At 40.4% G+C, this 22629-nt stretch overlaps 1 protein-coding gene across 11 annotated transcripts in view; it reads right to left on the bottom strand.

Annotated features, from left to right (window-relative positions):
* The window catches only part of dpp9 (dipeptidyl-peptidase 9), a 101249-nt gene that overhangs the window by 44554 nt on the left and 34066 nt on the right, over positions 1 to 22629 (bottom strand). For 2 of the 11 annotated variants that reach the window (XM_078198183.1, XM_078198181.1), the window contains 6 exons: positions 22123 to 22212; positions 16639 to 16764; positions 14385 to 14629; positions 12482 to 12594; positions 7735 to 7908; positions 2965 to 3133 (listed from right to left, as the gene is read on the bottom strand). In XM_078198183.1, the coding sequence (XP_078054309.1) occupies positions 2965 to 3133; positions 7735 to 7908; positions 12482 to 12594; positions 14385 to 14607 (679 nt within the window). In that variant the 5' untranslated portion in view covers positions 14608 to 14629; positions 16639 to 16764; positions 22123 to 22212. Of the gene's footprint in view, positions 1 to 2964; positions 3134 to 7734; positions 7909 to 12481; positions 12595 to 14384; positions 14630 to 16634; positions 16765 to 21144; positions 21281 to 22122; positions 22213 to 22629 lie in introns of those variants that run through there. The other 9 variants (XM_078198178.1, XM_078198179.1, XM_078198175.1 and 6 more) reach the window with 6 other exon arrangements.

Below are 22629 nucleotides of genomic sequence, written 5' to 3'. Positions count from 1 at the left end.
CAGTAGACAAACACTTTGGTCATATGACAGAAACTAGGTTTTCAGATAAGGGCATTTAACAAAATACATTTTTGAAGCAGCGTGGTAGATAAAGATCCAGACCAGTGAAAGAACAGGTCCCTGCCCACAAGTCATCAGCAGGCACAGAATTCAGGTTGGCCTTTATCTATTTAGTTGAGGACTCAAACCAGGTTTTTATTACAGGAGGTTCAATGGCATCTCGACTGGAGTGGAGCAAGAGAAACCGGCTTTTGCAAGCAACAAACATAGCAAATTTGTCTCCTTAAACTTCCAGACAATATCATTCTGGGACTACAGAAAGTCTAAAGGCCTGCATCACTTCAAGACTCATCTCAGAAAAAGCAAGAGAACTGTGAACTTTTCAGGCCGAAGTGCATGCTACCTTCTTTTGTAATCACAATATTTTCCTGTGTATGTCTGCTGCATGTGGGGGTATAGTTTCAAAATGAAACTTGAACAATGAACATTTAGCTTTCTTTTTAAAACTCGCAAAGAAACCTGTCATTTTCTCTTCCCAACATTTATATCACTCAGGGGTCAAAGGAGTTTTTCCTTTCGAACTCTTCGGTCAATCGAGAGGTGGGAAAGATGGAATTATCCCTGCTAATTCTCCCATTTGTGTAAAAATATAACAGATTAAGGGAAATGTACTACATGTTTCTTGGTAGCTATTCCACATTATAACTATGGACAGCTAAACTGGATTAAATACAAAATTCATTACCTGAAGCACTTGAGAAGACTAATTTTAAGGCACTATGTAAGTCTAAATATTATATGAAACAGTATCTAAGACTTATTTACATGCAATAGATTTAATTTAACCTGAGGTTCCACAGGCAGCTCAGACACTCACTGCACTTATTGTTGTCGATCCAATAGACTAAACTTGATCCCTGCTGATTTGGCTTCAAATCAGAATAAGTACATCACTAATGGAGCTGAGTTATCAGATATTGGGTTTGAACTCCTTTTTAAAAATTCATTCATGGGATGTGGGTGTTAATGACTACGCGAGTATCTATTGCTCATCCCTAATTGCCCTCAGAAGGTGGTGGTGAGCTGTCTTCCTGAACCGCAGCGATCCATGTGATGTTGATACACCCACAGTGCTGTTAGGGAGGGAGTTCCAGGATTTTGACCTAGTAACAGTGAAGAAACGACGATATCTTTCCAAGTCAGGATTGTGAGTGGTTTGGAGGGGAACTTCCAGGTGATGGTGTTCCCATGTATCTGCTGCCCTTGTAGAAGGTGAGTTTGGAAGGTGCTGTCTAAGGAGCCATGGTGACTTCCTACAGTGTATGTAACAGATGGTAAACACTGCTGTCACTATTCGCCTGCGATGGAGTGAATACTCATAAAAAGGATCAAGAATGAGGGGGCACAGATTTAAAATGATTTGCAAAAGAAGCAAATGTGATAAGAGAAAAATCTTTTCACGAGTGGTTCAGGACTGGAATGCACTGCCTGGAAGTGTGGTGGAGTCAGGTTCAATCGAGGCATTCAAAAGGGTGTTAGATGATTCTCTGAATCGAAACAATGTGCAGAAGTATAGGGAAAAGGCAGGGGAATGGTACTAGGTCATAATATTTATTTGGAGAGTTGATGTAGATGTGATGAGCCGAATGACCTCCTACTGCACTGTAACAACTCTGATTCCATGACTAGTGTGCCATTCAAGCAGGCTGCTTTGTCCTGGATGGCGTTATGCTTCTAGAGCGTTGCTGGAGCTGCACTTATTTTATCAAGGAAGAGGATAGTATTCATCATACTCCTGACTTGTGACTTGTACATGGTGGACAGCCTCTGACCTGCTCTTGTAGCCGACGCACCTCACTTGGCTAATGCCATTAGCAGATTAACAGCCATTCATTCTCATGGAATGCTGCTAATGCAGAATAGCTACAAAGCAGTAGCTGCTGCCATTAAACTAATTCATTTTCAAAGAGCTTTTATATCATAAGGGACAGCAACGTACATAAATAGGGAATTCAAGAAAAAGTTTTTTTAACCAGAGAGTTGTTAAGAGTACGGAACTCATTACGAGCAATTAAAGAAAACTAGCACAGATAAATTTTTAGAACAAGCTAGATAAAGGAAATTGGATGAGGGTTAAATGAAGTCAAGTTGGAGGAGGCTCCTGTGGAACAGAAATATCAGCAAGTAGCCTCATTCTCTGCTGTAAGTAATAAATTCTTAGCTACAACAGCAATAGTGATTTTATAGTTGGCCATCAAATGTAATTGATAGTTTTAGTTTATTTATTAGTGTCACAAGTAGGCTTACATTAACACTGCACTGAAGTTACTGTGAAAATCCCCTAGTTGCCACACTCCGGCGCCTGTTCGGGTACACTGAGGAAGAATTTAGCATGGCCAATGCACCTAACCAGCACTTCCTTTGGACTGTGGGAGGAAACCAGAGTACCCAGACACACAGCCACGGGGAGAACGTGCAGATTCTATACAGTGACCCAAACTGGGAATTGAACCCGGGTCCCTGGCACTGTGAGACAGCAGTGTTAACCACTGTACCACCGTGCCGCCCTAATAGGTAGAGCGCCTACCCATGACCACCTAAAGTTAAGTTTGTTTTAATAGTAATTCCAATATCCTCCTAATCTATCTCTTCTTTCCCCAACGCCATCTCAAAGACTATAAAGTTGCAGATTAGAGTCAGATATGAAAAATGTCCTCTTTAACATATTAAAAGTTTTTACCTACAGAATTCCAATCGTGAACAGAGAGAAGAAAAAACTTGGGCAAAGAATCATCTTTTATCTCCACAATTCCAACTAATCACTGCCCTCAAAACTAGTCGGAAACTGGCTTCAATATAAATATGATGATGTGTGTGAAATAGCTCCATTAGAATTTTAACTTAATTATCTGCTAGCACATGGTTTATAGTAATTTCTGTAGAAACAATACTAAGCTGTCTTACCTTTATGGCAAAATGTTAATCGCTTCTCCTCACCAGATCCAATGTTTGATATCCATAAATCATTGTTATTTACAAATGAGATGAAGGACGGGTCTCCAGGACATATCTTAGGATCCATCCGAGGACCTGAACAATTTGTCTTAATCTCTACTGGCTTCATTGGCGATATCTATAAAAGAGCAGAGGTCAGCTAGTAAAGAAAAATGAACAAACTGCATTCATTATAGTGGAGGAAATGATGCTGCCACAGATTGGGTTTAGCTAATACAAATCTAATGTAACTTCAGTAAGACACACAAGACTAGTACATATTTAAGATCCCATATGGGTACATTCCACTTTGTTAGAGAGGTTTCCTCTCGTAAGATTTCATTTTTGTTCCATCTCAACGTTTTTTCCTCTCCTCTCTCAAAAGGTGTCCTCACTCATGTTCCCCAGTGTCTTTGGGAGAATTCTTCTTAACACACAGGTTCACCTGAGCCTGGTAATGAGCAAAGAATGGTACTTTGCACTCGGTCATGGCAAACCGAGATGTGTCATGAGGCTATCAAATAAGATTCTTTTCATAGTCATAGAGTCAAAGTTTTACAGCATGGAAAGAGGTCTTTCGGCCCATCATGTCCACGACAGTCATCAAGCACCTATCTATTCCAATCCATTTTCCAGCACCTGGCCCACAGCCTTGTATGCTACGGCATTTCAAGTGCTTATCTAAATATTTCTTAAATGTTCTGGGGGTTCCCCCACCTCTATCATCCTTTTAGGCAATGAGTTCCGGATTCCCCACCCTCTGATGAAAATGTCTTTCCACTCATCTCCTATAAACCTCCTGCCCCATAACTTAAATCTATACCCTCTGGTTATTGACCCCTCTGCTAAGGGAAAAGGTTCCTTTCTAACCATCCTATGTCCCTCAATTGTATTTACCTCAATCAAGTCCCCCCTCAGCCTTTTCTGCATCAAGGAAAACAAGCCCAGCCTATCCAGTCTCTCTTGATATCCGAAACGCTCCAGCCTAGGCAGCATCCTGGTGAATCTCCTCTACACCTTCTCCAGTGCAATCACTTCCTGGTGTGGTGGCCAGAACTGCACACATTACTCCAGCTGTGACCTAACCTACATTTTGTACAGTTTCATCATAACCACCCTGCTCTTATATTCAATGCCTTGGTTAATAAAGGCAAGTATCCCTAATACTTTCTTAGCCATTGTATCTACCTGACCTGCTGTTTTCAGAGATCTATGGACATGCACAGCAAGGTCCTGCTGTTCCTCTGTACTTCCTAGGGTCCAACTATTCATTGTATATTCCCAGCTATAATCTAAGGCTGTGCTCCTTTCTAGTTACCACACCATCAATTTTTGTGTCATCTGCAAATTTACTCATCATGCTTCCTACATTCATGTCCAGATCATTAGTGTACTCTAAAAACAATGGACCCAGCACTGATCTCTGTGGAACACCAGTGGTCACAAGGCTTTCAGCACAAAAACAATCTTCGCCCATCATCCTCTACCTCCTACCACGAAGACAATTTTGGATCCAGTTTCCAAATTGCCCTGGATCCCATTGACTCTTACCTTCTTCATCAGCCTCCAATGTGGGACCTTATCAAAAGCCTTGCTGAAATCCATGTGGACTACATCAACTACACTACCCTCATCCACACACCTAGTCACCTCCTCAAAAAAATTCAATCAAATTTGTAAGACGTAATCTCCCTTTGACAAAATCATGCTGACTATCCTTTATTAATCCTTGCCTCTCCAAGTGGGGGTTCATTCTGTCCCTCAGATTTTTTCCAATAGTTACCCTACCACTGAAGTTAGATGCACTGGTCTGTAATTTCCTAGTTTTTCCCTACTTTCCTTCTTGAATAATGGTACCACATTAGCTATCACCCAGTCCTCTGGCACCTCTCCTCTGTAACAGTTTAAACAACACCAGGTTAAAGTCCAACAGGTTTATTTGGTAGCAAATGCCATTAGCTTTCGGAGCGCTACTCCTTCGTCAGATGGAGTGGAAATCTGCTCTCAAACAGGGCACAGAGACACAAAATCAAGCTGCAGAATACTGATTAGAATGCGAATCTCTACAGCCAACCAGGTCTTAAAGTTACAGACAATGTGAGTGGAGGGAGCATTAAGCACAGGTTAAAAAGATGTGTGTTGTCTCCTGACAGGATAGCCAGTGAGATTCTGCAAGTCCAGGAGGCAAGCTGTGGGGGTTACTGATAGTGTGACATAAACCCAACATCCCGGTTTAGGCTGTCCTCGTGTGTGCGGAACTTGGCTATCAGTTTTTGCTCAGCGACTCTGCGCTGTTGTGTGTCGTGAAGGACGCCTTGGAGAACGCTTACCCGAAGATCAGAGGCTGAATGCCCGTGACCGCTGAAGTGCTCCCCCACAGGAAGAGAACAGTCTTGCCTGGTGATTGTCGAGCGGTGTTCACTCATCCGTTGTCGTAGCGACTGCATGGTTTCCCCAACGTACCATGCCTCGGGACATCCTTCCCTGCAGCGTATCAGGTAGACAACGTTGGCCGAGTTGCAAGAGTAGGTACTGTGTACCTGGTAGATGGTGTTCTCACATGAGATGATGGCATCCGTGTCGATGATCTGGCACGTCTTGCAGAGGTTGCTGTGGCAGGGTTGTGTGGTGTCGTGGTCACTGTTCTCCTGAAGGCTGGATAGTTTGCTGCGGACAATGCTCTGTTTGAGGTTGTGCGGTTGTTTGAAGGCAAGAAGTGGAAGTGTGGGGATGGCCTTGGCGAGATGTTCGTCTTCATCAATTTGGCATTTGCTACCAAATAAACCTGTTGGACTTTAACCTGGTGTTGTTAAAACTCTTACTGTGTTTACCCCAGTCCAACGCCGACATCTCCACATCACCTCTCCTCTGGCCAGAGAAGATTTGAAAATTGTCAGTCACTGCAATCTCCTTCCTTGCCTCTCACAGCAGCCTGGGATACACCCAGGACATACTCAAGGGTGACAATGTGATAGAAATCAGAATGAAATTCATTAAAAGAATTGAAGAAAATCTTCCAGCTGGAGAAGAATAGCATTTCATAGTGCAGTATTTTCCTGGACAGTAAGAAGACATTCTCTCAATACTGTAGATTGTTGCATTGTGAAGTTTGGGCCTGAGGATTTACCCACTTTTAGGCCCGTTAAAACCATTAATAACTGAGGAAATCACAATGCCCCTCACTGATTTCTATACCTACATCATCCTTCTCCATAATGAACACTGATGCAAAGTATTTATTTAAAACCTCATCCACGTCTTCTGACTCCCCACAACGGGCCCTGCTCTTTCCCTGGTAATCCTCCTGCCCTCAATAAACTTACAAAATACCTTTGCATTTTCCTATTTTGCCCGCCAGGTATTTTCACTCTCCTAATCTATTTTTTGAATAACCCCATGCACTTTCTATACTCCTCTAGGGCTTCGTTGTTTTGAGCCCTTGCTATAAACTCCCCTTTTATCCCTTATCCAACACTGGATATCCCTTCACATTCAGGGTTCTCTGGGCTTCTCGCTCCAACCCTTCACTTCCATGGGAACATGCTGGCCCTGTGCTCTCTTCCATTTTGTTTTTGAATGAATCTCACTGCTCTGACGTAGATTTTCCTACAAGTAGCTGCTCCAGGTTAACTTTGGCTAGATCCTGTCTTATCCTATTACAATTCACCCTTCCCCAGTTCAGAACCTTTATTTCCAGTCCATCTTTGTCCCTTCCTATAACTACCTTAAATCCTACTGAGTTATGCACTGTCACCAAAATGCTATCCCACTGAAACTTGCCCAGCTTCATTTCCTAAAACTAGGTCCAACGCCATCCACTTTGTTGGACTTTCTATGTATTGGCATAAAAAACTCTCCTGGATATATTTTAAGAACTCTGCTCTCTTAGCTTTACACATTGACTCTGTTATTTTTGTTTTATTCATTTATTATTGTCACAAGTAGGCTTACATTAACATTGCAATAACATTACTGTGAAAATTTCCTCACTCTGCCACCTGTTCAAGTACATTGAGGGAGAATTTAGCAGGGCCAATGCACCTAACCAGCACATCTTTCGGACTGTGGGAGAAAATCCATGCAGACGTGGGTAGAATGTGCAGACTCCGCACAGACAGTGACCCAAGCCAGGAATCGAACCTGGGTCCCTGGCGCTGTGAGGCAATAGTGCTAACCACTGTGCCAGCCTAATGTTGGGGAAGTTGAAACCCCTACTATTATTACCCTATTATTCTTACAATTCTCAGAGATTTGCCTACATGTCTGCTTTTCTATCTCTCCCTGACTATTTGGGGGCCTATAGTCCACTCCCAGCAATGTTTCTAAGTTCTACCCATATGGGCTCATTTGAGGAACCTTCCAAGAAATCATCCCTCCTTACTGCAGTAATTGACTCCTTGATCAATATTGCTACTTTTAAGACTAATCCTTTGCTTCCGAAGTCCCACATTACTGTTAAAACGTCTACATTAATGTACAAGTACTCCCAGCTTTGAGGAAATTACAATTGCATATGTTCCGAAGTTTATCTTAGTTACTAAACCAAAAGATTTTTGATTTTCTTTCTAACTTGCTCCTAAGTCAACGTATTCAAATTCCCAGTGATGAATTGAGTCAAATGTCTTTTAATTGCAGTTAATCCCTGCAAGACTACAAATAATGCAAACAATGTGCACAGTTCTATCAGAACTAACTGTAAACAGCAGGAATACAAAAACCTGACATCAACTTTGTACTCACATTAAAACCATTTGTCCCTCCATCTTTGCAATAGAAAAGACTATTGCTAGCTTGGAAGAGAAAAAGTCCACTATCCCTGTGATAGTCATATGAGGTAATTCCAAATGTCCCGAGGCGCTTCCTCTCACGCAGGAGCTCCTCTTCCCGCGAGTACATCCCATGATGTGGAGTTGCCTATAAAAAAGCCACAAGAACAAATAAGGGTGACCAATTATTAGCATAACTACCAGGCACTAATTGGAGGTTACATAAAACAATCCTAAAACCTGTCTGGCTCTCACCTGGGGCAACATAATCATTTACATCAGTATATACATGTTTAAAACTACTTACATTAATTAAAACCATGAACAGGGTGCAGGGAATGGACTGGATAATTTGGGAGGATGCCAACTTTTTAACTTCCAGAACTAGAATAAAGTAGTATAGTGGCCATGGTTCTGGGCTAGCCAGCTAGTGGTCGGGTTCAAATTCTACCACAATAAGTTGCGAAACTGAATTTAATAAATCCAGCATCAAAGTTATCTACCGTCATTAAAGTTCAACTTTTTCACTAATACCCTTGAGAACTGTACGCTTCTCAATTGACTCTTAATTCATTCTGAAGTGGCCTAGCACAATTGGTCGGAAATACAGCACCCTGAGGGAACGAGAAGGAGCAATAAATGTTATCTTGTCAGAGAATCAAAAACCCTAGGCAGTAAATACATTGAGAGGTCATGTTTTTGCACCGCATTTTATGGAGACGGTAGAAAGTCTACTGATAACCAGAAATCCAGCTTAAGCAAATATTTGATCAGTCGCCTTGTCTGGCTGCTGGTATAAAACAGAATATTAGTCAGCTCAAGCACTGTTGCCCTTAGTGACTCATTCAAGTGCTGCCTTGGCAGAGCCTGCAGCAGGTTTCCTAACCCTCAGGTGTAAAACGGTGTGCAAAACAGGGGCTCCAAGAGAGCAAAGAACTGAAAAAACAGGAAGCAAAGTCTGATTTTGTGATCAGAGCACCTCGGAAGGGCAAAATGCACTAAAGGCTTAGGAGATGTCATGAACTAACACTGAAGATGCCAATAAAGCTGTTTCTTTGTACACAGCAACCTGAACCCCTCAGTGGAATTTTTTTTTTTTAAAGTTAGCAATTGATAAATCATAGAATCCCTGCAGTGCAGGAGGAGGCCATTCAGCCTGCACCGACAACAATCCCACCCAGCCCCTACCCCTGTAACCCCAAGTATTTTACCCACTAATCCCCCTGGCACTAAGGGGCAATTTAGCATGGCCAATCAACCTAACCCGCACATCTGTGGACTGTGGGAGGAAACCCATGGGGAGAACGTGCAAACTCCACACAGGCAATCAACCAAGGCTGGAACTGAACCAGGGTTCCTGGCGCTGTGAGGCATTAATGCTAACCACTGTGCCACCCCATCTGTAATTGTTAAAACCCAATGTTTTCTGCTATTTAATTAGTGGTTTTTCCCCACCCTACTCAAATGGACTCCTGGCAATAGAGTTTAAGCTACACCTCACTTGCAGAAAATACCATGTCACAAAGCAACAACTCACACAATACAATCAACAGTTTCTCTTTACTTGGATTACTGTTGCAATTCTTTTCAATTAACAATAATTACCGAGACACATTTCTTTGCAATAAAAAAAATTAAAAATCTATGGCCAAAAATACAATTCTGCAACACCTGAATGATAAGGTATTGCACATCAACCATTATTCAAAACACATGCCTCTAACCAATACTGTTTTAAATTATGTAATTAACTACTGGATTAACTTAAGGAAATGAAACAATATTTTAACATAGCTTTAGCATTGACACATCAATAATTGATATAGTAACATTGCAACTTTCAGAATTGAGAGTTTTGCTGACTGGTTAACGAACCAAATTGAGGTTTTTCATTATAAAGTAGTAATGTTTACCAGATTTTAAGGCAGAATTTTCGTGGGAAGTAGAGGAATATATAATACTGACGATATCCGTATATGGGATTCTAAAACATTCCTTGACTACTATGATCCTGATCATTTTTAATCTGAACATTTTTGACAAGCGTTTTGAATGTGGCTGCAAATGCATTTTTACATTTGCAAATTTGACAGAGTCAATCCTCTTAGATGTATACACAAAAGTGAAAAGATGAATTCACAGAGCGACGGCAGTTTTACAGAGTCATACAGAAAAAAGACAAATGTTGCAAAGACAACAGAATTTTATTTAAAACAGGAGAGGTGGTGGTCAGCGACTTGAATGTAATCCCTTTGCCAGCATTCTTTAGGTGCTGGGGCCTGCTCTGTATTTCAAATATTCCATGTTCATGGATATTTTGAAGTTTCTGCCACCTCTACAATACGTCAAAAATATGGCGTCACTTTGTAGTACTGGTGTACTTTAAAAGCTGAAGTGATGTTAGATCAAGTTACAGGTTACATGGCATAGGTAATGTCCTAACTGCCTAAAAAAATGAGATGCTACTTCACACTTCCCATGCCTTTAATTGAATAAAATGAACACGGTTACAGGATCTGCAAGCTGCAAGCCCATTATTAAGAATACACTGCATTATGTCGCACAGATCAGTGCAGCACTGGGGGGTCCCTCCCAAAGATAGGTTGAAAATTGCATAGGTGGTTGCAGAATAATTTTAAATTATAGGCCATATTTTGAATTAAAAATTAAGACTCAAAAAACTGGATAATCTCAGCCAATAGATATCTCAGGGCCAAGGGACATAATTTAACTACCTGGCCTGTCCCAACTACTGTTCAAGTAAGTTTCTAGATGTTGGATGCACAGCTGCATGGTGATGCAGTAGCCTGGCAAATAAGTGACGGGTCTTAGAACTGGGATAAATTTAAAATTCAGGTTACTCAAACAGGCATTGATAAAAATAATTTTACATGTGCTCCACCAATACGGCAAACTACAACCTTACTCAGCTTGCTGGATGTAAAATATTTCCAGAAACTACTTGGGACAAGCTGATTTTTTGTCTCCTTCTTCAAAGAAGCTGACTGTCCATTTTTGTAAGCTTGTTGTGCTCCCCAAAATGTCATTACTGGAGGTTGTCATTCCTGCTCACTTCTTGCTGATCGATACTCTTTACCCATTCAGTTGTGATTTGTTGCTATTTCAAATACAAAATCGGAGGTAATCGATTTCTTTGATGAAGTAACAGCAAACACAAACGTCTGAGCCTAGAGCCTCGAATACATAAATTCTAGCCATACACATTTTGCTCAAACATGCAAAATGGTTGAGCAAGATCAAAATAATACTATAGTTGTACAGGTTTAACTGCTTAGCCCATTGCTATACCTTCACCCATTTGTGAGGGGTAAGAGTTGAGCAAAGGCCTTGGCAGTATGGTGCAAACGGTGAAAGACAGGCTGGTAAAATGGGCAGACACATGACAGATCAAATTAATGCAGAGAAGTGTAAGAACAACAACCAACGGCAACAAGAAATAAAGGGTATAATTCGAAGGGGTGCAAGGGCAGAGGGACCTGGGGATGCATGTGCACAAATCATTGGAAGTGGCAGGCCAGGTTGAGAAAGCAGTTAATAAGTCAAACAAGGTCCTGGGCTTTATAAATAAAGGCAAGAGTATATAAAGGTGAGGAAACTGTGATAAGTTTTTATACAACACAGGTTCAACCTCAATTGAAGTATTGTGTGTAATTCAAGGTACACTTTAGGAAGGATGTGATGGCATAAGAATGGGTACAGAAAAGATTTATGGGAATGGTTTCAGAGATGAGGGACTTCAGTTACATGGATGAATTGGGAAGTGAAGGCTGTTCTCTCTAGGGACGAGAAGGTTGGCAAGAGATTCGATAGAGGCGTTCAAAATCATGAGGGACCAGGACAAATTAGAGGGGGGAAACTAATCCTACTGGTGGAAGGGTCGAGAACCAGAACACCTAGTTTAAGGTGAATGGAAAACAACCAAAGTTGACATGAATTCTTTTTAAAATACAACAAAGAGTTAGGATCCAGAATGAAAGCAAATGACTGCGGATGCTGGAATCTGAAACCAAAAGAGAAAATGCTGGAAAATCTTAGCAGGTCTGGCAGCATCTGTAAGGAGAGAAACCATTTTGCATGTTTCTCTCCTGCCAGGACCTGGAATGCACTGCCCAAGAGTGAAGACAGATTCGGTTATGGCTTACATAAGATAACTGAATAATCTCTGGGAGAAAGATTTGCAGGGCTATGGGAAAAAGGCAGGGACCAGTTGAGTTGCTTTGCAGAGAGTCAGCATGGGCATGATGGACCAAATGGCCCCCTTCAGTGCTGTAAACCACTATGATTTTACGATGGGAGAACAATGTTCCAGCTCCCACTTTGGGTTGCTTGTACACATTTCTTAGAAACAGCACAACACGGACATCACCGATACAATTGACATTTTTTTCCCACTCAGCCAAGACACAAGATATGGTCTGAGAGAAACTACAAACAAATTAGCACAAGTTTGCAACTGCATGGTTTTGGTTTCTATTCCCATTTGGTAATAAGTGAGAGCAACCAAGGTCACTGGGTTGTTGATATTTCCCCCCACCCCCATTCAGGAGATCCCTACAACATTGCTAGGATTGGCAGCATAGCACTCAACTGTGGTGATAAATCCTTGTCCATCTGCGCCACAGCACTTTAACACTGGGCATTAGATCACTGCACTGTCATGCCATCCAAAGCTAAAAGAAGTTACAGAATACAATTCTCACCTGGAAGTGATCAAGCATTTGTTTCCAAGACAGCAGCAGAAGAGAATCCTTCCGGACCTTTTTTGGAATCTCGGAGTACAACAGAGAATTCTCTCTACTCCCATAAGGCATCCCTATAGAAAAGACAATACCCAGTGTTAATCAGTGATTCAGTCCATCACCACAACTTTAGCTAGGCTGCAACAACTAGTGATTTAAAACCAGATGATTGTACTAAAAATATCCAGGGGGGTTCGCCCCTGCGCTGTAACTTAAAATGGCCAGATCTAGCTTATTTTGTGAAAACACTGGAAACAGTACCAGAGATACAATGCAAAAAATTAAAAAAATTAGAAAGATGTATATTAGAATATCTTCAAATTAAGAGTAGGCTGTAAAGTAATGGTAAAGGCTTATTCTAGTTTCAATGAGAAAATTTAGTCATACATCTTGCGTAAACTGAAATCATGATTTCCACCAAATTCATTGAATAAGTTAATCATCTTCAATTGCAAGTGATGTTCTCTTGATCCATGCTGGATGTGGTCACACTGTCCAGTATAGTTACTCCAGATTAGAGTCATCCACCATCAGTGACTGGTTCAGTCAGCTTTCAGGTGAGCTGGCACTGAAATGAGCTTTGCACCTAGTGACTCACTCCATTTATCTGTAATACGAGAGACTCTATTACATAATTAGGACAGGACTGGGGGACGATTCATTGATGGGCAATGAGCCACAGAAAATTAATTTCTGCCTCTTGCAATGTCACTGCTTGTTCCTGACTCAGCTGGCCAAGAGTCACAAAATTGACTTTCTTGATTCATGGAATCATACAGCACTAAGGGGGCCATTAAGCCCATCAAACTCATTTGGGCTCTTTCAAAGAGCTACCCAATTTGTCCCATTCCCCAGATCTTCCCCTAGAATCCCACAAAATTTTCCTTTTCAAGTCAAGTTTAAATTTCCTTTCTACATGCTATCATTAAATCTGCTATCACCATCCTTTCAGGCAGTGCATTCCAGATTATGACTCAATGCATTAATGATTTCTCATGTTCCCTCCAGCTCTTTTGAAAATTACCTTATATCCGAGTCCTCTGATGACTGACCTCCTTGACAGTGGAAATAGTTTCACCCTATTCTATCCTAATCCTCCACATTCTTGAACAGTGACATCACAGCCCTATCAACCGTTGCAGCTCTAAGGAGATTTAGTCTTTCCACCTCATCCCTGGATTCTAAACAAAAATAAACTTTCCACTTATGTTGCCTTCCAACTCCAAGTCAGCATAAACCTCACCTGCAGTGTGCTTATCCATGCATTTCCATTACCAACACACACGAGAAACTTATCAACTCAACTGATTCTTGGGAAAGGATTTTTCACACTTGATAAATGTACTGTTAATATTATTGCAACAATATGATGCTCCTCTGAAAATTTAAATTCGCTCTGTACATAGCTTGATTCCATGTGCACACGCAAGTCAGTTCAGTCAGCAAGGCACCAACTATCTGTCTGTCTCAACTTATAGACTCTTTTCCCCTCCTATTTAGCCCAGGAGAATCACAGGCCACTGGAAACTCAAACAAAACCACTTCGAGTTATTGTCCCTTGAGATTCTTAAAATCAGAATGGTCCTATTACTCTATTCCTATAAGGTCAATATCACAGTTAGCTCTTTCAAAAGGATGAAAAGCCCATTCTTTTCAAAATCATTCCTCAAGCTATCTGATTCTGGGATCAGCCTCATGGCTCCTCTCTGAACTGCCTCCAGGTATTGGATGCCTCTTATGTCTTGATAATTAGAACTGGAGACAGTGCTCAACATACTCGAGGTGCACAGTTTGAGCATGATTTTCTGTGGTTTGAATTCTTGTTTGTGTGTAGTTCAGCATTCTATTACAACCTTCTACTTACCCAAGTAATAGACACGGTGGGAGTGGTGCCCAGACTCATCATTTTTTGGAATGAACTGGAAATCATGAGGTGCTTTGTTAATGATAATGCCAGGATACTTCCTGCTGCTGTGGATAATCTCTCTCAATCCATCCCATGTGTGCTTCTCAACGTAGAATGGGGAGGGCGCATCCTCCATATCCACCACCTCAGTGCTTTCAGATAGAGCTTCCACGGTAGCCATCTCCTCAGCCCTTGCTACACAGCTGCAGCAGAAAGAAAATCATGTTCCTTCAATGTCACATATAGAAAGATACAGGAACAATAAGTACATACAGCTGTGATATAGGTTCCTCCACGCTCCTTGTAATATCAGCAGCAAAAATTAATTCCACTTTCACTTTACACAACGTGAAAACAGTGGAAATAAAAATCAGGTATTTGTAGTAAATATTGAAGCTGAACTGAATTTCTTGGGTTATATTAATACTCCATCTCAACTGAAAACCTACATGGGTTAGAAAAGTAGATCATTCCGGTCAATAATGTGAAGGAATAAACCTCTGAACAACAAGACAACCCTAACTCACTTGTGATTGTGTGACACGAGCCTTCCAGTAAGTCTCAACGTCAAAGGCATAATCTTAATGGAACAGAGATCAATAAGTTCTGGACAGGAGGGTATTCAGATTCTTCTTCAAAAGCTGGGAACACTGATGACTCAAAATATAAAAAGCCATCACAAGTTTATAAAGGTTGTAGTAAAAATGTCAGTCTGACATTATCCAACACTAGTCAAACCAGGGATGTGCTAGAGACTTGAAAGAAAAACTGAAAAGCTTTTCACAACCTCAACATATACTTATATAGCACCTTTAACATAAAATGTTGCAAAGTGCTTCACCGAGGCATTATAAAACAAAATATGAACTCAGGATATCCCAAGGTGCTCTACAGCCAATCAAGCACTTTTGAACTGTAGCCACTGCTATAACATGGAAATTCAGCAGCCAGTTTGTGCACAGAAAGATTCCAAAGCAGTATTGATACAATGATGAAAATCATTTTTAAAAAATTATGTTAATGAAGGGATAAATCATAGCAAGGACACCAGAAGAATGCTCCCATTCTTTGAACAGTGCCATAAAATCTTTTACATTCACCTGAAAGAGCAGATGCCCCTTGTAATATGCCATCCAATCATATAGCAAACCCTCAGTACTGCAATGAAGTATCTGCCTAACTCAAGTCCGAACTGGGACTTGAACACACAAGTTTATGATTCGGAGGTTGACACCTTCAAAAGGTGGAATTGAACAAAGCAGCCAATCACTAAAGGGGAGAAATGCATTCGCTCACGCACTCAAAATCTATGTCAAGGCAATACTTGAAATTTAGTTACATGCTTCAGTTCTACCAGTTCACTAGACAACATTTCTGTTGCAAATTTCCTACATTAAGACAGCTAACAGTATCTTTAAGGAAGCTCGAGGTATTGAAATGGGAAATGCAAAAACTGACCTGTTTACATGCATGAAAAAAATTAGGAACTGGGGGTCTGGAAAACAAGCAATTTCTCTTATATTCCCTCATTAGTCTTGTGGCCTTCAATAAAAAATATTTAATGCATAAAATTGTGGTTATTTTTACTGCCAGGACCAGATTTCATACCAATTTGCTATCTATCAAATGTAGCAAGTGTGCAACTTTCTACGGATGTACTAAAATCACGCTGACTGTCAGCTGATCAATGTTTCTTCCAGTGCTTCAGCAGAAGATTGTCAGGGAGATTTTAGTGTGGAAACTTTTTTCGTGTACTTTCCTATAAAGTTAGCATTTAAATAAATAGTTCGTCATGGGAACATCCATCTCTCAAAGCAAAAAAATAAAGGAACTCACAATTAAAGGCAGTATTATGTTTAGTTTTAAATATGTGACTGCGAAACAAGGCTAAAACATTACTTGGAAATGACCACATTATAATTGCTGTCCTCATCCAAAATCTGTAATATTTCTCCCTTCTCAATTCACCCATTTCTGAAAATGTCAACTTTTGCTGCAATAATATTTTCACGATGTCAGCAGCTGACTGAGACCTCACTCAAACAGCTGTTCATCCAGAGCCAGGGCAGTGAATAACTCATCTTCCATATGTTGCACACAGGTACTCTCCAGATTTGGAATCGGGGTTATGATGGATTATTTGCTAACCTAGTTTGTCCATTAAGAACGATGCTTAATCTACCCTTCCCATATAAGGGCACTACTTACGTACTTTCTGTGGAAATCCAAGTCATGTCATTTGCTTGTAAATTTATGAGAGCAATCACAGTTGTAAATTTCAGGTTAATGCTTCTATAATGAAGTGTGACACATCTACCAGGAGTATGCTGGATGCCTCCTAGATGCAAAATAGTTCATAGTATAAATAGGTATCAGCAAATTTCCTGCAACACTACTTACTATTGTAACAAGATGGACTATTTTTAAAGAAGAAAACATTATATCATACATAAGACAACATACTTTTGATGTAGTTAAGTAAATACTGGTTGAGTTCATAATAGACCAACAGAGCACTTGCAAACATATCAGCTTAGATTCCTGCTTCTCTGTATATTTTTAAGCACAACACAAATTTGACAGACAGGAAATGCATGTTCAATAAGTATACTATTATTATATTTTACTTATTCTTGCATTTTTCAGCAAGAACCACCAGATAGCAAACAGCAACAGGAACCTGCTTTGTTATCCATGTTTCTAATCCTGAGGTGTTGAGGTCAAAAGGTGTACATCAATTGCTAACTTGCAGAGTTTAACCAATGTAGCACAGACCTGGGATTAAACCCAAAATGTCCCCTGGATTTGTCAGAACCACCTTCTACAACACATTTACCCAATGATGCTGAACACTGGCCTCGTTTTGCTTAAAGCAGGAATCTTTCTAGAGAGAAAGTTTCATGCTTACAATCAGAACTGCTATGTCATAGAAATGCTAGGAGAGGTGTGGTCAGAATGATTGATTGAAATGCATGAAGTAGTGATTGCTTTTAATTTTATGCATTAAAGCCAAAGGAAATTGAGCCAGTGTTGTGTCGGGTCAGGCCTGATATTGAATTTGAGCTGCATTTGCACTAACTGCAGCTTTAGTGCAAGGTGAAACCAGGTCCGAGTCAATTGCTGGAGATATGAATGCACCCTCACAAAATATTGGTCATGCCCACATCAGACAATGGTGTGAATAACATCAACAATAACTAAATGGCTAACTCAGGAACAAACCGAATAGGGTTTGGTCTTCAAGTAGGTAATAGGTCTACAGATCATTCGTATTATAAATAATAGTGCAATCAAAGAGCGCAAACCTCAAGTGGGCAAATCCTGCTTACTGTAACATAAATATATTACATCAGTGACTACACTTAAAGATATATCATTGGCTGTAAAATGCTTTGGGACATCCTGAGGTCACAAAAGATGTTATATAAAAGTGTGTCTTTTTTACCCCTTCATCTATTTTTTGTCAATAGTCTGCTGACAATTTTTCGATTGTCATAATTTGAAAATGAAACTTATTTTAGCATTAAATTCTCAATTAAATACCTTGGGATTAAGAGGGGTGAACTTTATACCATTCAAGGTCACGTGTTAATATAAGCAAGCTACTCCTAGCAGCATTGAAAGAAGGCACACACTGCTCACCGATCAGGAATGTGATTTTAAAGAAAGCAATAAGGTGCCTTGACTGATTAAATCACAAATGAGGCTGAGGTTTTACTCTGAACAGAAGCAGAGATTCACTGCAGCATTTAAACTATTAAGATATCAAGGTCCCTTTATTTCTGTTTCAATCACAACCTTTTGAGAGATTCCTGCTGACAGATCAGAATGTACAGATGGAGTAATGAAAATTACTTGAACAGTCTACTTAGGCGTCCACCCACTCTTTCTCCTTAAGTGCTATCCCACACTGGTTCCATGGCAGCATCGAACCCAAGTGTCCATTCCATTAAGGCAAACAGAAACATTAGGCCAGACAGGACTTCAATGATGTACCAATAACATTTCTTAGAGCTGGTGCACACAGTGATTAAAACTCTACATCATCTTTGCAATGTAATATGGCATATATAAAATAAATATATCATATTTAATATATTTATAATATGCGTAAATTGGAGCAAGTTTGCTTGTATTATCATATTAATTTGTCTAGTGAATCTAGGACTGCACCAGGTTGGTGCCCAATTATTTCATGTTAGAATCATAGAATCCGGCAGCACGGGTCACCATTTGGTCCATTGAGCCTTCCAGCACATGGAAATGTTCAATTCCCCAGCTTTCCCCCAAGACCATGAGAATTCATCCTCTTCAACTACATCCTCAGTGCCTTTTGAATCATAGAATCCCTACAGTGCATAAGGAGGCCATTCAGCCCATCGAGTTTGCACCAACCTCAATCCCATCCAGCCCCTATCCCTGTAACCCCATATATTTACTCTGCTCGTCCCCCGACACTAAGTGACAACTTATCATGGCCAATCAATCTAACCCACTGTTGGACTGTGGGAGGAAACCGGAGCACCCAGAGGAAACCCACGCAGACACAAGGAGAATGTGCAAACTCCACACAGACAGTGATCCAAGCTGGGAATCGAACCCAGGTTCCTTGTGCTGTCAGACAGCAGTGCTAACCACTGTGCCACCGTGGTTACCACAGAATCCCATTTCAGAACCCATTCACAATGTATTCCAGATCTTAATCCTCTCTGTGAAGAAATTTCTCAAGCCCCTTTAGATCTTTGGCTAAATATGTTAAATCTATGACTTCTGGTTATCAACATACTTGCCAGACCAAACAGATTCTCCCTACTTGCTCTATCAAACTCCTCCATGATTTGAAATCACTCCCTCAGGTCTCCCCTCAACATTCTGTGCTCCATGGAGAAGATTCCCAGCTTCTCCAATCTGTTCACATAATTGATGTCCCTCTCCTTGGTATCCTCAGGGTAATCCTTCTTTGCAACCTCTCCAGGAGCCTGACTTCATTCCTAAATTGCGATGTCAGAAATTGTGCACCACTTCAACTGAGGCTTTACTCGTGATTCGTAAAGTTTTGTCATCACCTCCTTGATTTTGCATGCAATGGCCGTAATCACAAAACCACGTCTTATTAACTGTTTTATCAACTTTCTGTCTTCAAGGATTTATGAAAGTGCACTTGTTTTCAGGTCTCTGGTCTTTCACCCAATTCAAATAGTACCATTTAGATTATATTACCTCTGTGTTGTTTCTCCCGATGAGCATCATTCTTATCCATGATAAATTACATCTGGGGTCTACCAGTCTTTCATTCACCACATTTTAAAGGCCAAAGGAACCTTTCTCTCCCTTTCCATATTTTCCATGCTTCCCTTCTATGCTATTGTGCAGCAACTATTTAGACCTCCTCTTTCTAACTATACCCCTCTCACTGTCACTTTATTTTTTATTTACATGTATCATTTAATCATCCTGCCCACCACAATCAATGACTTCTCTCTTTTTTTCCCCCTTCCTGCCCCCTTTTCCATGTATTTGTTTAAAACAGTGAATCTTCCAGTTCTGGTGGCAGTCATTGATCTGACATTAATTCTGTTGCCCCCTCCACTGAGGCAGCATGAACTGCTGAGCGTTTTGAACACCTTTTGTTTCTATTTCAGTTTTACAGCACCCGCAGTATTTTACTTTTGTTGTAAAAGGATTGTCTACAAAAGAGAGGTTCCCTATGTTCTGGTGACCGGAGAACTGAATAGCTTGTTACAGACTTTAAAAATATGAAATAGGAGCCACAGCCTTCACCGGATGTTACACTGCTTTCTCCAAATATTGAGATCAGACCTCAAAAGGTCTTTCGTCAAGGAAAAGAAAGCCTCTTAACCATGGAACAACAACAAATTATACTGAGAAAATTGAATTAAAACAAATAATTGGGAGAAGGAATGCATTTGAAAATCAAATTCTGAAGGAAGGAATTGGTTTTTCAAAAATTTCAGCTTGAATATCCAGTGTTTTCACCTCTCCTATAGCCTTCCAATATTACATAAACATCCCTCATTTAATCCCAACACATTTAACGGTTGCACCAAAACACACCGATAGTTAGTTCAACAGTTATTTGTTCCACCCAGTGACAGATCTGTGATCACCAGCAGTTCACATTATATAATACAAAAATGGGCCCTACAGAATCAATCCAGGTTGAAAATATGTGAAAGCACTGCTTTTCACAATTCAAGTAGAGATATCAAACATTCCCACACACTAGCATTTCATTTCACTGATTTCCCAGTGATAACACTGGCCTTGTGCCCACATCTGTCACAAACATCATAGCTTAGTGACAGAATTTGGCCCCTAGACTCTCAGTAGTTGAGTTTTCATTTTTCTTGCCTCAAGACCCTGCAATATCTATATCCCCCACCATCCAAAAGTTAGGGGAGGAATAATCCACATCCAACTATTTCCAAAGTTGAAGCACATTGGTGCACCCCTACATTTCGCCAAGTTCCTCAAAAATAATACAAAATACTGCTGGGATTTACCTCAGTTTTATTACTATGCACATATCACACTGCTTCACTATCAAAGAAAGGTTTGTCTGCATGCAAGTCTTGCTCTATATTTCAGTAACAGGATTTAACAATGTAAGCTGCAAAGAAACCATGGTTTACACAACTGTATTGACTATTTTCAGATATTTAAAGTCTTGGCACTTAACTATATAATCATTGCGCACCTGGTGCACCTTTGCCTGCGATTCCTGAATACATGTGATAGCCTAATTTCTGACGTTGTTGCTGAAGGATCTGCCTATCTTTTCCGGATACATGGCTAGCCAGCCTTCAACCCTCCGACCTTTTCCCCTCGCTTATCAGGTCATGCCAATCGGATCCACGTGTGCAATCACCACATGCACGTTACATGCAACATCGTGCTTTTCTGCTCCGCTCTGGAAGAGAATGCAAGAACTGTGTTCTCAAATTACTACATTCTCCATGTACTTTTGCTAAAAAAACTAAAACGTTGCCTTCTTCACTTGCTCTGGCAGTGACTATTCTTGTCCAGAAAAAAAATCAAATGCATTTCACTGTTTTGTAATATACACTGGAAAAGCAGTCAGCAATCGATGAGGTTCAAAGGTCTGTAACCACTTAGCATGGACATAATGCATCAAGTATGCAGAATGTCTGCTTTTGCAAAGGTCATGATTCCCACAACAAAAAAATCACTTTTTTTAAAAAAAGGATGTGTGTATAGGTTTAATTTCAATTCTTAAGAGTTTAGATAATGAATACAAACCAATTGTGTTATGATTTCTTACATCACCAGATCCCAAAGATTGATTACCTTGAAATTGCAAACAGGCAACCATTATATACAACCTTATCTCAGTTGGCAGGTGAAAGCATTGGTTAGAATGCTACTGTAATGCTTACAGCATGAAGCAGCTCTAAACAAAGTAAGGTTTTAAAAAGCCAAATTGCTAACTATAAAGCAAACCCCTTCCATTTACTCAACATATCATGAAATTTGCTTCAAGAAATAAGAGCAAAAAGCCACTGGATATCAGCAATCTAGTACAGACAAACTCAGACTGTACTACAATGCCCTTCTAACACCTCAAAAAATACTACAAGCCTGCCAACATTTCATCAACTTCAAAAGTCAAGAGATCAGTATTAAACAGGGATAGGGTAGCCTTTCAAATCCTTACCTTTTCCAACTTTCTGTGGTATCGTCTTCAAGTTTAACTTTCTTTACTCTATGCATTAACAGGCTAACAAGCCTCCACCAAGTCAGCAATCTAAAAAAGAGAGCACTTCATTACCTCAATATTGACAAGATCAAAACCATCCGATTCAGTTCTCATGATTCACTATCCCTAGTTCATGATTCCAGCCTTCTGCCCAGCTGCACATTTAAGTCTGAGGTGTTCTGTGTGATCTTGAAAAAGCAAAGCCCCACAACCTATTCACCAAAATAATTTCAATTACCTACTTTGGCAGGCTTGGCAATGAATAGGATGTCAGCTTGGTTCAGCTGCCAATACTTACCACTGGGTCAGAAGTTTCATTTCAAGGCCTCACCAGAGCCTGAACATAGAAGCTGAGTTACCATCTCAGCGCAGAGGAAATACTACAATATCAGAAATGTCATCTTTTACCAGATAGTAAAGCAAGGTCTCCATTGCTTATTCAGATAAATGCACAAGACCCAATGA

This window comes from Mustelus asterias, chromosome 26 (assembly GCF_964213995.1).
Source record: "Mustelus asterias chromosome 26, sMusAst1.hap1.1, whole genome shotgun sequence".
Taxonomy (NCBI): domain Eukaryota; kingdom Metazoa; phylum Chordata; class Chondrichthyes; order Carcharhiniformes; family Triakidae; genus Mustelus; species Mustelus asterias.
The sequence above is the reverse complement of the archived record's forward strand: the minus strand, read 5'-3'. Positions and strand labels throughout refer to the sequence as shown.